This window comes from Acomys minous, assembly GCF_964271855.1.
Source record: "Acomys minous genome assembly, chromosome: 13".
Lineage (NCBI taxonomy): Eukaryota > Metazoa > Chordata > Mammalia > Rodentia > Muridae > Acomys > Acomys minous.
In genome coordinates this window covers 32,148,928-32,163,672 of record NC_140495.1, presented here as the reverse complement: position 1 = coordinate 32,163,672, position 14,745 = coordinate 32,148,928, and the positions used below count along the sequence as shown (strand labels likewise).

The following is a 14,745-nucleotide window of genomic DNA, read 5'->3' as shown; positions in this document are numbered from 1 at the left end:
GGTGACTCTAGCAATGGCTTAGCCCTAAGGTCACGCCATCTCCACTTCTGTCCACAAAGAGCAGCCAACCTTAGCTAAAGAAGCCAAATTCTACTAGAAAAACCAATAGACACAGGTCCAGTGCAAAGTGCTAAGTAGCTGGAGCTGGCTCTCTCACAAGTATTCCCCCAGAAGTGAGAGACATCCATCTGCAGGGAAAAACAGGTAGAGGTAGAGTTCCATGGGGCTTGAGTAAAGGGTGAGAAAGAAGATTTAGTGGGTTTAAATATGAGCAGCTCAACAATAACACCTCACTCAAAAAAAAATTTTTTTTAATTTAAAATTCTGATACAAGCTGGGTGGTGGTGGCATACGCCTTTAATCCCAGCACTCAGGAAGCAGAGGCAAGTGGATCTTGGTGAGTTCAGGGCCATCCCGGTCTACAAAGTGAGTCCAAAACAGCCAAGGCTACACAGAGGGACCCTGTCTCAAAAAAAAAAACCAAAAAAATAAAAAATAAAACACTAATACATGGAAGATAATTTCAAGACTAATAAGGAGATAACGCTTGGATGTTAAAATGCAGATGAGGGCCTGTGAGATGGATCAGCAGATGACAGTGCATCACACCAGGCCTGAGGACTTGAGTTCAGTCACTGGGACCCACTTGGTGAAAGGAGAGAGAGAATGTTGGCTTTTATGGGTGGTCATATTCTGTCTCTGTCTCTCTGTCTCTGTCTGTCTGTCTGTCTGTCTGTCTGTCTGTCTGTCTGTCTCTCTCTCTCTCTCTCTCTCTCTCTCTCTCTCTCTCTCTCTCTCTCATACACACACACACACACACACACACACACACACACACAATAACATGTAATATAAAAAATTTTCAAAGCATATAAGGTCTACAACTGGCTGTCATAAGATCATAAATGACCTCAAATCCCCTGACCTTTCCTCTGTAAACCATGGGAGCCACTGGAGGGCTTACAGCAGGAGGGTAGCATGACCAGAGCCATGACTTAGAGTAGGAATCACCGGGGTTGTTCAAGACAAAATAAATGAAGAAGAACCGAGATTCGGGGAGAGCAATCAGACCTACACAAACAAACAGGGTTTGCTTCTCAGGTCAAACATTCCATATGAAGAACAAATGAAATCATTTACATGGAAGGACTTTGTAAGCACTTTAGCATTAGAGGGGCTTTCTTTTGCATTTGTTTGTTTATCTTGTGGGGGCCATACATGTGGAGGTCGGAGGACAGCTTGCAGGGAGTTGGCTTTCTCTTCCACCGTGTGGCATCCAGAGATCAAACTCGAGTGATGGGGCATGAGGTGAACAGCTGCTGAGCTCTCCTATGGACACTGCATTAGAATTTCAATTCATTATTTATCAATGCAGAATCAATACAAACAATTTTTAGCGACAGTGCAATAATAGTTGGTGGCTAAAGTGATGAAAGCTGGCAACACTAAATGCTAGAACACTAAATGTGTAAGTACCACAGCCCTCAGGTAGTACCAGAGTATGTAAACAGTACAACCAACCTGGGGCATGGATAGGCAGCTGCTTACCATATGCTCTGTTATCTAGTCGTCCACTCCTAAGTACCTATCTAAGAGGAATTAGAAATGACCTCAAGAGTCTCCTATGTAAATGTTCGTAATGGCTTTATGCACAGCCATCAGCCATGCTGTCTATAACCAAGCTAATATATAAACAAACCTCTGGTGAATCCACAAAATGGAATATTGCTGGGAAATAAACATGAATCAACTACAGTTATACGCAACAAGATGGATGGATTTCAAAATCAATATGCTGAGTAGATGTAGCAAAAAAAAAAAAATATGTGCTATATGATTCCAGTTATATGAAATTCTAGATTAGACAGAACTAACCAGCGTGACAGAAGCCAGAATAGCAGTCACTTCTAGGGTGGAAGGAGCTTCCTGGGGGGCTAGAAAGTATCTTTGTCTTGATTAAAGTTTATGATTTTTATCACAATTTGCTCAAACTGTTAATGGTGTTTGGGACCTGGGCCAGGTTTGTCCAAGTTCTTGGTCTCTTATTCAAAGAAGTAAGATAAATACACAAAGTGGGAAAAGGGTCAAAGCAATGGGCTCCGTCAGACACTCTGTCGAGAGTGACAACAGGCCCCAAGAGTAAAACCAAGACCCAGTTACTGTTTGGCACTTCTTTTTATGGGTTAAAATAAAGGATGCATGTTTGTTGATTAAGGGTATGAGTCAGGGGTTTTTTTGTCTTGGTTGATATATTAAGTTACAGAACCTCTTTTCTACTACATGTGTCCTTTCCCAGAATTTATCTGATCTTAATTATATGTGTGCCCAATTATGTATAGTCATAAGGTGGCAAATATGGGATTATCCCTTTTAAAAATCACTTTAAGAGCACAATTCGCAGAGCCAGACATGGTGGTGCATGCCTGTAATCCCAGCACTCAGGGAAGCAGAAGCAGGTGGATCTCTGTGAGTTCGAGACCAGTCTGGTCTACAAAGTGAGTCCAGGACAACCAAGGCTACACAGAGAAGCCCTGTCTCAGGAGAAAAAAAAAAAACAGTTTGCCTTATTGCAAATGCACCCAAAACTAGTTCAGGCCAGATTGACCTTCCTACTCCATAGAACATAATTAGAGTATGAGTGAATAGAATCTTAGTTTGGTGGTGGTTAAGGAAAGGAGGAACAGCACTGCATTTTTTAAAAGAGGGATGTACATACAAACCAGTGAAGATAGGGGTCCTAGGTTGCTAACACGTTGCCAGGTGAGTTCCCTAGAAAGGTGTGTGTGTGTGTGTGTGTGTGTGTGTGTGTGTGTGTGTGTGTGTGTGTGTTACATTGTGCCTGTTGCTGCATAACAAATCACCACAGACTTGTCAGCATGCAATATCCTTTCATTAGTTTGCATCTCTGTGGATCAGAAGTCCAGGCTCATCTGAGATTTCTGCCTGAAGCCTTGTGAGGCTGAAATCAGGGTTAGGTCATTGAACTATGAGAGAGAGAGAGAGAGAGAGAGAGAGAGAGAGAGAGAGAGAGAGAGAGACAGAGACAGAGACAGAGACAGAGACAGAGACAGAGACAGAGACAGAGACAGACAGACAGAGACAGACAGACAGACAGGCAGAGACAGACAGACAGAGAGAGGCAGAGAGAGACAGAGAGAGGCAGAGAGAGAATGTACAAGCATGTATATGTGTGGATGTGCATGTGTTGCAAGGATTCCTTCCCTGGGACGAAGTAAATAACGTCCACCCTGTCTTTGTAAAATCCCAAACAAAAAACCAAGGAACAGTTCTACATGGCTCACCCTGAGAAGCTAGTGAATTTATTGGGCTCAGTTACAGAGTGGTGAGGGATTGCTGGCAGCACTGTCAAGCACCCACACTGGAAAGTCTTCATTCAGCATAGATCATGACAGCCCCATCTCCACACAGAAGCCCCCTTCTCTTAACTTTCCCCAGATGATATCTATACTCTAACACCAAGGACACATGCAAAAATGACTAGGAGGACGCGCTGCAATCTCAGGTGAGGATCCAGTGCCCCTTCCCACCCCTTTCTTTTATGAGAGACTATCAACTTGGAAGACCACATTCTACAAGTATATGTGTGTGAGTGTGTGTGTGTGTGTGTGTGTGTGTGTGTGTGTGTGTGTGTAGGTGTATATGCAGCAGCAGCAGCAACTGGCTTTCTGCCACAGCCATATTGACTGTGAAGTATTTTTACATATTCCCAATATAGTGTTTATTTACATATACTTAATAGAAACATTCCGTGTACAAAAATAAGCACTGCGGTGTATTAATACCATGCGGAGACACAATGTTCTCTCACGTCGTACGTATCATAGTCTAGTATTATGGGATGCCTCTGTAGTGTGTGAATATAGTTGTTTATAAGATAAAGCAGCTGGTGTGTTTCATATCCAACATTTTAGTGAGTGCTAGATGCCAGGCCAGGGGTCTGAGGGGATGAAATGCACTCTCAGGCCCTATGGCCGATTCCACCTCCAGCTTTGACACTGACCAACTGTTGTTCTGAGCAAATTGCTTCTCCCCCTAGACCTCAGTGTCAGCATTGAGTAAGTCATACGTCAACCTTTCATGAGCCCTGAATTTCTGTCTACCTCTCAAAGTCTATGAGTTCATAAAAACAGTGTACACACCAGCTGTGGCTCAGTCAGTTTCCTCTTGAAGGATTCTCAAAGAGGAAGGAGCAGGGAAAGAGAAAGAAAGGAATAGGGCAGGTAGAAAAGGAAGGGAGGGAGGAAAGGGGGTGTTGGGTTTTTTCTTTTTTTCAACGTTGTTACCAAATAGCTGAAATAATCAGCTTAAAGCAACAAAAGACTTACTCATGGTTTGAGGCTGCAATTGGCTGGCTCCGTGAAGTTTAGGCCCATATTAGGATAGAAACATCTTTTTTGTTTTTCTTTTTCTTTTTGTTTCTGTTTCGTTCTGGGGTTTTTTTGTTTGTGTTGTTTTGGTTTGGTTTGGTTTGGTTTTTTGGTTTTTTGAGACAGGGTTTCTCTGTGTAGCCTTGGCTGTCCTAGACTAACTTTGTAGACCAAGCTGGCCTCGAACTCACAGCAATCTGCCTGCCTCTGCTTCCCGAGTGCTGGGATTAAAGGCGCGTGTCACCACCGCCGGGCTAGGATAGAAACACCTTATCAAAAGGGTTACAGTGGAGGGGAACTGCTCCTCTCATGGCACCAAGAAGCAGAGAAAAAGAAGCAAGAGCTGAGGGCAAGCTGTATGCCCTTCATAGACACAGTCTCCAGCTGCCCACTTCCTCCGATTAGAGCTAACCATCCACAGCTTCTCCTGCCTCCCCATGGTCCAGTCAATGATACATTCGCCAAGGCTCAGTCCACTGATTGGGTCAGAGCCCTCGTGATTGCTCCCAGAGGCCCATCTGCTGGCCACCAAGCCTTGAAACATCAGCTCCTGAGGAACATTCCGACTAAAGTATAATATTCTTCCCTGGCCCCCAAAGGCCCATGACCGTCTCACAGTGTGAAGTGTATTTCCTCTGTCCCCCAAAGATCCCTTGTCTTAATAGTCCCAGAATTTCTCAGAGGTCTAAGTCCAAACTCTTGAATGACTCAAGGCACCTATAACACAAAAAAGGAAGTCATGCACTTCTAACACGGGGTGATGGGACCTCCTCCTTTCCAACTAGGACAGGAGCCATAGAAAGGAAGACCAAGGCCAACACCCAGCCAGACAATATTAGGCCATGTAGCTCCACGTCTGGGTGGCCAGGGCCTGTTATGAGTATGTCCAGGATCCAGGCCACGGGATGAGCTCCAGAGGGCTTGGAAAGTCCCGCCCCCATAGTTTTTTCTGTCTTATGGTAGCTCTTATTGATACCATCTAGGGGACTTGATTGGGTTCATTTCCTTTGTCAGGTAAAGAATTAAAAGGTGGCGTGGGTGGGGGTGGGGGGGGATTCTACAGCACACCTGGTACCAGCGGGGAGTTTCCCAAATAGGTTCTGACCTAATGAGTGGACTGAGCCTTGGTGAAGTCATCACTGAATAGACTGTTGGAAGGTAGGAGATGCTGTGGTTTGGTCCAATCGGAGGAAGTGTGCAGTCAGGGAGTGAAAGGTGTATATATTTCAAGCAGTCGAGAAGGGCTTTTGTGAGAGGGGAGGAAATGCGCACACAGGGCAAGCACACAGAGAAAGGACCCTCTGCCAAGCAGAATGAGGACCAGGGAAGCTGCAGCAGAGGCTCTGCTTGAGGTGTGGGGCATTTTTGAAGTCAGTGAAGGGTCTCCCTTCCCTAGCATCGGGCTGCTCAGTTTGAAGAAAGAACGGATGACTGTTGGGCCCACAGTTGTTATGTAGGCATGCCCTTTGTACAGCCTTGGGTTCCTTGAGTCAGTCCATCAGCAGGGAGGCCCTACTGACAGGAGAAAAAAAATACACAAAGCCTTTGTTTTAAGCTGTCAGGTGTTTGTCTCAGGTCAAGGGAGTGAAGAAGAAGCCTGCCATCTTGGAAGTTCAGCATCTTTTTACCTAGCCCTGCTCCCTCTTCCTCTCTGCATGCCTAAGGCTGTCTGTCAACTGCTAGTTCCTCAGTGCAGCCTCTCAGAAGCCCCTGTTGACTTCCACACACTCTCATCAGATGTCCCACATTCTTGGCATCTCCGAGTTTCTGAGGGCTCCAAAACTTCATCTTTAACTCTTACAACTCCACCCTCTCCAGTGCTATCCAACAGGGAGGGACTCTGACCTTCCCGTGTTTCCTAGCTTCCCAGGACTTCTTTTGACATCTGGGTGGAAACCTCTGTGGCCCACACTCTTACATTCTAAGTAGCTCCAGAACCAGTATCCTGTGGCTAACACCAAACACTACCACGGGCTTCCCACAAGCGTGAGGGACTTAGTTCAATCTCTAAGCCAAATTGATTGCGTGTGCTTGGAATCCCAGCACTGGGGAGGCAGAGATAGGCAGAGATAGGCAGATCTAGCCTAGCCTACTCAGTGACCTCCCATCCTGTGAGAGACCTGGACAGACAGACAGACACAGACAGACAGACAGACATGCGCCATGTCACCAGCCCAGTGGCCTCTTTTTAATGCTAATGATCTCTGCAGCAACCTTGCTGCTCTTGGCCCCAACTTTATCTGTGCTTGTTTCCTGACACATTCAAAGCGTAATGGGGGAGGAGGAGAAAGGGAAAAGGACAGAGGAGAGGTGGAGGGGAGGAGAAAAGAGAGGTAGAAGGATGCGGAGAATAGGGAAGGGAAGAGGAAAGAGGGAATCAAAGGAAGAGATGGAAAAGGGGGAAGGTGAGAAAGGGGGATGGGAGAGAAAAAGAGAAAAGAAAGAAGATGGTGGTGGGGAAAGGCAAGGAATGGGGGAGAAGCAAGGCAGGCAGATCACCTGCCAATGAGACTCCTGCGCGAAGCACTGGGGTGTCTGCCATTAGTAAGACTAGACTAATGAAGAAGCTGTGTTTTGCACCCCTGAGCAGAGAGGCAGGATGGTGTGAAAACAGACTCCTTGCTCTCAATTGAATTTTGCTTGCAAGTGAAGACAATTAAGTGTCGTAGGAAGTTGGAAAGACCTTCCTGTCTGCGTTCATTTTCACAAGAGAAGCACCCAGACCGCCATTTTAATCTAATAGTGTTATAATAGAACCGCTTCTCTCAAGGCATGTTACTTAAGAAAGGGCGGCGCTAAGGACAGGGGTCAGTTCCCTGGATCGGGGGTTCTTCCCCAGACCCCTGGACCCCTTCCTTGCCACAGCTGTCCTGAGCCTCACGGAGCAAGCCTTTCCTGCTGCTGTCAGCCTCTTCCCAAGAATGCGTCTTACAGCACCGTCAGAGAACAAGGCCCTCTGTAGCTGCCCCGTCCACGTCAGCACCTTGGCACAGCCCTTCATTGCTGCAGGATGGAGAGTCTCACCTAAAGCCTTGAGAGTCACGGAGACATTGTGAGCCTGTTAGCGGGCTCCTGGGGCTGAGGCAAAGACCCTCCCTCCACAGCTTGACCCCCACTGACCAGCTATGTGCGGGACTTCACAGTTATGCAAAGAAGCTTCCAGAATAAAAAAGTGTCCATTGATGTCACGAGCAGGAGATAGCGGGTGAACCCAGAGCAGGGAGCAGTTGCTATGGGTGCTAAGAGCTGATGCTGTACTGCTGGGATGTAGAGAGCACTAGGAGACCCTGGGTGAGCTATCCTTTCAGTTAAAGCATGCCGAGCAAGCCGGGCGTGGTGGCGCACGCCTTTAATCCCAGCACTCGGGAGGCAGATCGCTGTGAGTTCGAGGCCAGCCTGGTCTACAAAGTGAGTCCAGGATAGCCAAGGCTAACACAGAGATACCCTGTCTCAAAAAACAAAAAAAAAAAAAAAGCATGCCAAGCAAGTGGGAAAGAAGGCGACACACGCCTAAGAGGACAACCCCAGGTAGGAAAGTTTTATTTTGGTCATGGTTTCTACAGCTTCGGTCCTCCATCTCTTGGCTCTGTTGTTTCTGGGGCTGCAGTAGGATAGACCATCAGAGCGTGAGCTTGTGGCCGAATGGAGCTGCTCGTTCGTTCCATGGCAACCAGAAGACAGACAGAGAGAATGTCCTAGCTGATAAGATCCCTCCTTTTTCCCCTTTGGTTCCTGCTGGACCTCCTCCCAACTGTGAATGGGATGGCACCATCCACAGCTAAAGCAAGTCCCCACCCCACCTCCCAGCCCTTCACTAATCATCTCTAGAAATACCTTCACAGACACACTGAGATGTGTGTTCTCTACCTAATATCAAGCCCCCTACCCAGGGCTGCCCTGCAGTGGGTAGGTACCCAAGGAAGCCTCAGCTCCAATTTGGCATTGTATTCTCTGGAAGTCTCCCCTGATCACAAGTCCCTGCTATTGGCTCCCTCCTTGGTGTCATACACTAAGAGCCTGTGACTCAACGTTTGACACTACTGTGTCCCATGCAATGTTTTCAGGCATCACCCAAACAATGAGATGCGCGGGCCTACTTGTCCTCTGAATATCCCACAAAGCCTGACGCATGCATCTGTAGTCACCCTTACATGCAGCAAGTGTCCACTACGTACTTTTTAGGTGCACGGTATATACACCCTCCATCACCATGGTACTAGAAGCTCGGGTGCTGAAAGGGATCCCCGGAGTTCACCAAGGTTTCCTGGAGGTGATGTTTCAGCTGACTCCCAGTAGCCTAAGAAGGAGGGTAGAGTTAGGGAAGGGTGTTGGGGAAACATTTCAAAATGCAAATCTATCTAGACAAAGTCCCAGGAGTGTGTGTGTGTGTGTGTGTGAGAGAGAGAGAGAGAGAGAGAGAGAGAGAGAGAGAGAGAGAGAGAGAGAGACAGAGACAGAGAGACAGAGACAGAGACAGAGAGACAGAGAGACAGAGACAGATAAAGTGTGTAACAAAGAGAAAGGCTAATAGAGCAACCAAAAGTTGCTATGCAATGGGGTGTATAGAGCCCAGAGACAGAGGGCAGCATCTCACCCGCCATGCACCTCTGTCCCCAGCTACAGGACACTGGCCACGGAGCACGAGGCGCTCATGCAGAAGTACCTACACCTGCTGCAGATAGTAGAGACAGAGAAGACGGTGGCCAAGCAGCTGCGACAGCAGATTGAGGATGGCGAGATCGAGATCGAGCGACTGAAGGCGGAGGTGACTGCAAGCTGGGGTCCCCAGACCACATCCATCCCGATTTCTAGAGGACACAGGGGGCACAGGGTGGACAAGCTCAGTCTCTGACCTCAAGCTTAGGATGTGGGGGTGGGAGCAGAGAGGGGTGGTGATCCAGCACTCGGACCTGGTTTGGATGCCACCTCTGGGTTTACCAAGTGCCACCTGGAGCGTGTCCCCACTTCTATGCTCCTGAGTTGTTTCACACAATGCAGGGTCTTAGCTATGACCTGGCTAAGTGACAAGGCAGAGTGTGACAGCTTATAGACAAGTCATTAGATGGTTCAAGAACACATGAACTGTCACCAACTGTCAGCCTTCATCTTGGGAGGTGCCATATCACCTGTGGTAATTATTGTGGGTTCTCTCTGTGCCTACACCGATACACAAGTGCCAAATGGCAAATCGCAGGCTCCCATCCTTCGGTTAGTCTTTCTACTCTATACAGAGCCTCTGACAGTCTTCCAGAGGCTAGCCCAAAATTGTCCTCTTTCTAACTTTCCTGGCTCTTTCTGGGCTCCATCCTACTCTAGAGAGAAGCTCTGAAGACTCTGTTAGACCAACACAGAACACGCACACACAGAGAGAGAGAGAGAGAGAGAGAGAGAGAGAGAGAGAGAGAGAGAGAGAAAAGGAGGGACTGAGGGAAGGAGGGAGAGAGAGAGAAAGGGAGAGAGAGAGAGAGAGCAGGGAAGGACTGTGGCCCATCACCCAATTACTAACTCCCTGGCCAAGAGCTGCGTGTGGGGTGACAGTCAGTCATTCACTCATGAAACATCTATGCTCACTCAGCGCAGACCTCACCCTCTTGCCCACCACCCAGCATCCCAGAGCACTGAACTGCCCTACCCACCTGGCATTTGCATGGTATCCCCCTTCTTTAGCATACCTTTCTCATGGCCACGTTTTCCACCTGGCCAAATCCTACCAAGGACAGCCACCTCACCGTGGGGCTTCTGACCAGCGTGTGAGCAGCCTCTGTGCTTGCTCACAAGGATTTCTCAAGCACAACACAGTTTGCAACAGACACACCAGCTCCCTTGTCTGTGTGACTTCAGCAGCCTGGTCAGAACCGCGTAAGTGGTAGAGCTGCGTCTTCTACCACTGAGTCTCTCTTGCTGGCACGGAAGCTTGTGAGCACTCAGTGGGTGAGTGATCACAGACTCTGAAGGGTAATTGGAGTGAGGAGATGTCTTCCTTGCTAGTCTGCTGTGTAAAAGTGTGAACAGGGGCATGACGGGGCTCTGTGAGCTCCACTCCTGACAAGGTGCTTGAACGCCAGAAAGTATAATAAATTCTGGCCATACTTGGCCTTAAAATCTTTCATTGGTTTGTGTGTCAGGTGCAGAGGGCAGAGCCCCAACAAATCCCATCACTACCACCCTCTGTGCAAATAGCAAAACTGGCAAAGAAAGTAGGCTGGAGTGATGGTAAAGACCATTAGGCCAGGAGGAAGGTGTTGACCAAGCCGTAGAAGCCTCTGAGCTTACCCAGGGTTCGGGAGCGTGTGCGCACATGCGCATGTGTGTGCGTACACCACAGCCTTTTTGAGTGCTGGCCAAAAGAATCATCCTTTTATTTCAACATGTAAATATGTAAATGTTCTAAGATTTAGGGTTGAGGAGAAAATAAAAGGAAGTGGTAGAGCGAGAAAGGGGGGAGGGGCAGAAAGAGAGCGGGCAAGCAGGTCCTCTGCCACTGAACATTCCAGTTAGATGCTTTCAGACACTCTCCAGGCGAAGGCCAGCCAGGGTAATTTTAGCCGCCTAAGAGTGGAGAGCCGACAACTGCTCACTCCACTTTCAAAGGCTTCGATGGTTCATTTTTGAGAGCCATTCATCCTGAGGTTCAGCAAGTGGCCTTGAGGGCACACAGCTTCGTGTTCTGAGAAGGGAGCAGCCTGCCGGCAGCAGCCGTGGCCACAGAATCCCCTGAGTGTCTGCCTTCAGATGTGCTGGGCTCAGGGACTGCTGTAGCTTTCTGTGATTTGAGGCTTTTGCAGCCACTGTGACTCTCACCGGCTTTTAATTCACTTAATTTTGTAGTTTGCAAGGGCAGTGTTGCATGCTGGGTCCTGTGCTAGCCACCAGGCGCTGTAATGAATGAGACCACTCTCCAGGGAACTCTGGCCAAAGCAGGGGGAGGGACCGGGTAGCTTTTCTTCATGAGAAAGTTCTTTCTTCTCACTATGTGAGTGTGAGCCCTGGTGAGATGTTCACCGACTTGTGCACTGAGACAGTCTCAGATAGACTTACAGTGTACTGCTCCTGGGTGCCAGCCCTTGGTCTTGATTCTCTATGATCCCCAAAAAAGACAAATGGAGGCTGTTTTCTGGGTCATGTCAGGGGCTACATTAGCTTTCTGGACAAGTAGCTAAGCTCCAAAGAGAACTTTGATCCCAAGAAGTGCTCCAGGGTAACCCGGAGAGGAGAGAGAGCAGCCAGCAGAGCCGCACTCTAAGCCGCTAGCTCTGATCTGATCTCTTCCCCCATGTGCTTTGTCAGAAAGATAAAGGACAGCCCAACAGGTGAGTGTCGCCTACCACAGAGACGCTTGTTCATACACGTCCACTGCTGCTATACTCACAATAGCTGGGGCGTGGAGGCAGCACATAGATGCACAAAGAAAGCGTAGCACGTAATACAATGTGGAACTTTATGCAGCCATAAAGCATAATGAAATAATGATGTTTGCAAGAAAATGAATAGGTCTGGGGAATCTCCGCATTAAGTCAAACAAGACAGAAATGGGCAAATACTGCACGTTTTCCCACATGTTGGAAATTAGATTTAAGATTACACATGTGTGTGTGTTCTATATGTGTGTTGTGTCTGTCATGAAACTCAAAGGGGGATCATTAGAGGGAACGATAAGATCTTAAGGAGTGGAAGGGAAAGAAGGGGATGGATACATATAGTTAAAAAGCAGAGAGGGGGCCTATCTGGGAAAAGGAAGAAAACCAGCCTGACAGGGCCAGGGGTAGCACAGAAGGACAGCAGGGAGTACATGGGAACAAAGGATAACGAAAGTGCGTGTAAAGGAAATTCTGACACAGGCTGCGAAACAGACAAACACCAAGAGTGCAATGCTAAGCAAATACCAAGTGACTGCCCATGAGTTTCCTAGTGTAAAAATTGACAGATGTGGAAATTCACAGAGTCTGTCGGCCACTGGAGGAGGCGGGACTTACTGGATAGTGGGCACAGAGTTTCCATCTGAAGAGGAGCACAGAGAAGGGTGGTGATGCTGGCTGCACGTTACAAATAGGCAGGACGCCTCTGAACAGTGGTTCACTGGGGGAGGGCAGCGAGATGGCTCAGCAGGTAAAGGCACTTCTTGCCTCCAAGCCTGACAATGTGTGTTCAATCCTGGACCCCCAAATAGTGGAAGGAGAGAACTGACTCCAGAAAGTTCTCTTCTGGCCCCCACAAACACACACAGACAGGCACACACACGCAAACAAATATATAAACAACCCTTTGTTTTTTGTTTTTTGTTTTTTTTAAATGGTTGATGGGTCCTAAGGAGTTGGGTCCATCAGGAAAGTCCCTGACGTGCAAGCACAAGGACCTGAGTTCAGATCCCCAGAAGCCAAGTTAGGCATGGTGGTACATGTCTGAACTGATGAGCTTCAGGGCTAATGTGACCTGGTCTCAAAAAATACAGGTAAAGAGCGAGTAAGGAAAGACCTCAGGCCTCCATATGCAGGAACACACCAGTGCACATTCTCCTGAGCACACACGTGCATACACCACACATGCACACGACACTACCCACGGCTGGGGAAGATTCACATGGTATGCTATATCTTACCACAGTAAAATAAAAAGGGACTTGTAGTTTGCAGGACCTGGAAGAGAATTGTAGATGGGGTTATAGCCAGTCCTCATACATAGAAGGGCCTGTCCACACTCTGATGGCCCCAAGGTACCCAAGGTACGCCTGTTCCAATGCAGCATGCACTACCGTATAGTCATCTGGGACCTGTGCGGTTCACTGACGTGATACTAGGCTCAGGAGATTCCGCTCATAGTGCTGTTGGCTCTCGTGGCAGAGGAGGCAAGCCTTCCAGGGTGCTTCTGCCTCCTGCTGGCCAGTGTCTCCTGCCCGCTACTGACCTATGATTCTGTTGCAGATTGCATCCCTGCTCAAGGACAACGAACGCATCCAGTCCACCCAGACTGTCACCCCCAATGACGAGGACAGTGACATCAAGAAGATTAAGAAGGTCTGTATCACCCCTGGCTGGCAGTGTCCACCTACCCTCACACATGTCCTCGTGGTGTGCCACTCACCCAGTCACCTCAGTTCTAGAAATGGAACCAGTAGCAGTGTGTCTCTTTTGACACCTGTCGCACCACCCTTTCTGGTTGTCTCTGATAGTGAGGGTGATCTAGCCCCATTTTATAGAGACAAGGGAGAGGAAGGAGGGGGTGGGGTCAGGACCAAGGTCTAGGATGTCTCCTTTAAGAGTTTTTCTCCAAGTGCTATGCAGTTCATCTGACCCCTCAGGCACCTTTCCGACATCACTTACTTGCTTGTTACACACACACACACACACACACACACACACACACACACACACACACCCCTGCCCACTCTTCACCAGGATTCAGCAGGGAGCTGGCTTTCATAAGACCCCAAAGTCAGCCACTGCTTGGGCCCTGTCAGAGTTCCCAAGGGAAAAGCTGTCTCCCAAAGTTTCAGGGACCTGCCCAATAGCCAGGGTAATAACAATACTGTGGGAAGGAGCCTGGCTATGTTTTCACCTTGCTACACTTGAGACGAGGGAGATGGCTCGCCCTAAGATCAGCCGATGACCCAAGTGGCTCTTTTTTGTCTAGTTTGCAGTAAGGACCCCATGCCACACAGACCAGAAACTTCCAACGGGGGAGGGGGGGTGGGGGGAGCCAAGCCCGGCCCCTCCCCCTGTATATATGGCTTTCAGCCCATGTATATTTCTTCATTTATATTTGTTGTTAGTGCTTTAAGAGCTAAACACTTCACCCAGAAATCTGGATATCTCGTTTCTCAAAAATAGAAATTTGCAGCATTCATTAGCCACTTTCTATGTGCCAGATGCTATTCTGGGAGCTTGGTGCAGATTAAGTGGATCCTCTTGTAAAAAGCCTCTGAGATTAGATCATCAAATCTGAGGACTCAGAGACACAGAGAGGCCAGGTGACTTGTCGAAGCTGACACAGCTAAATCTCTGCAGGGAGATATTCAAACCCAGGCACCGGTACCTGAGCCCCTGCCCTTAGCTGCACAAACATGTGACCCCCTGGGGGAGCAGATCCAACAGCCTGGGCCACCTCTTATACACGGGCAGCAGTGTCAGCCCCAGGCAGGAGACGCTGCTATCTCCCATTCCCAAGCCTGCCACCTGCCACGTGCATATGTAGAAGCTTTCAGGTTCACACAGGCAAACATGGGGAGTTGGCACCAGGTCCCACCAAGGAAAGGACAGCTGGCTCCGCTGAACTTCTCAGCCCACCCCTCCACGTAGGGCAGCTCTTTCTGCTTGCAGCATTTGACAAAGGCTGCCTGACATGCAACCCCATATCTGTTTCT

General features: G+C 48.4%; 1 protein-coding gene across 3 annotated transcripts in view; it reads left to right on the top strand.

Moving 5' to 3' along the window:
- Positions 1–14,745, top strand: part of RASGRF1 (Ras protein specific guanine nucleotide releasing factor 1) — a 106,804-nt gene that overhangs the window by 17,596 nt on the left and 74,463 nt on the right. For all 3 annotated transcript variants that reach the window (XM_084752248.1, XM_084752247.1, XM_084752249.1), the window contains exons 3-4: positions 9,006–9,153; positions 13,307–13,399. In XM_084752248.1, the coding sequence (XP_084608374.1) occupies positions 9,006–9,153; positions 13,307–13,399 (241 nt within the window). The remainder of the gene's footprint in view (positions 1–9,005; positions 9,154–13,306; positions 13,400–14,745) is intronic.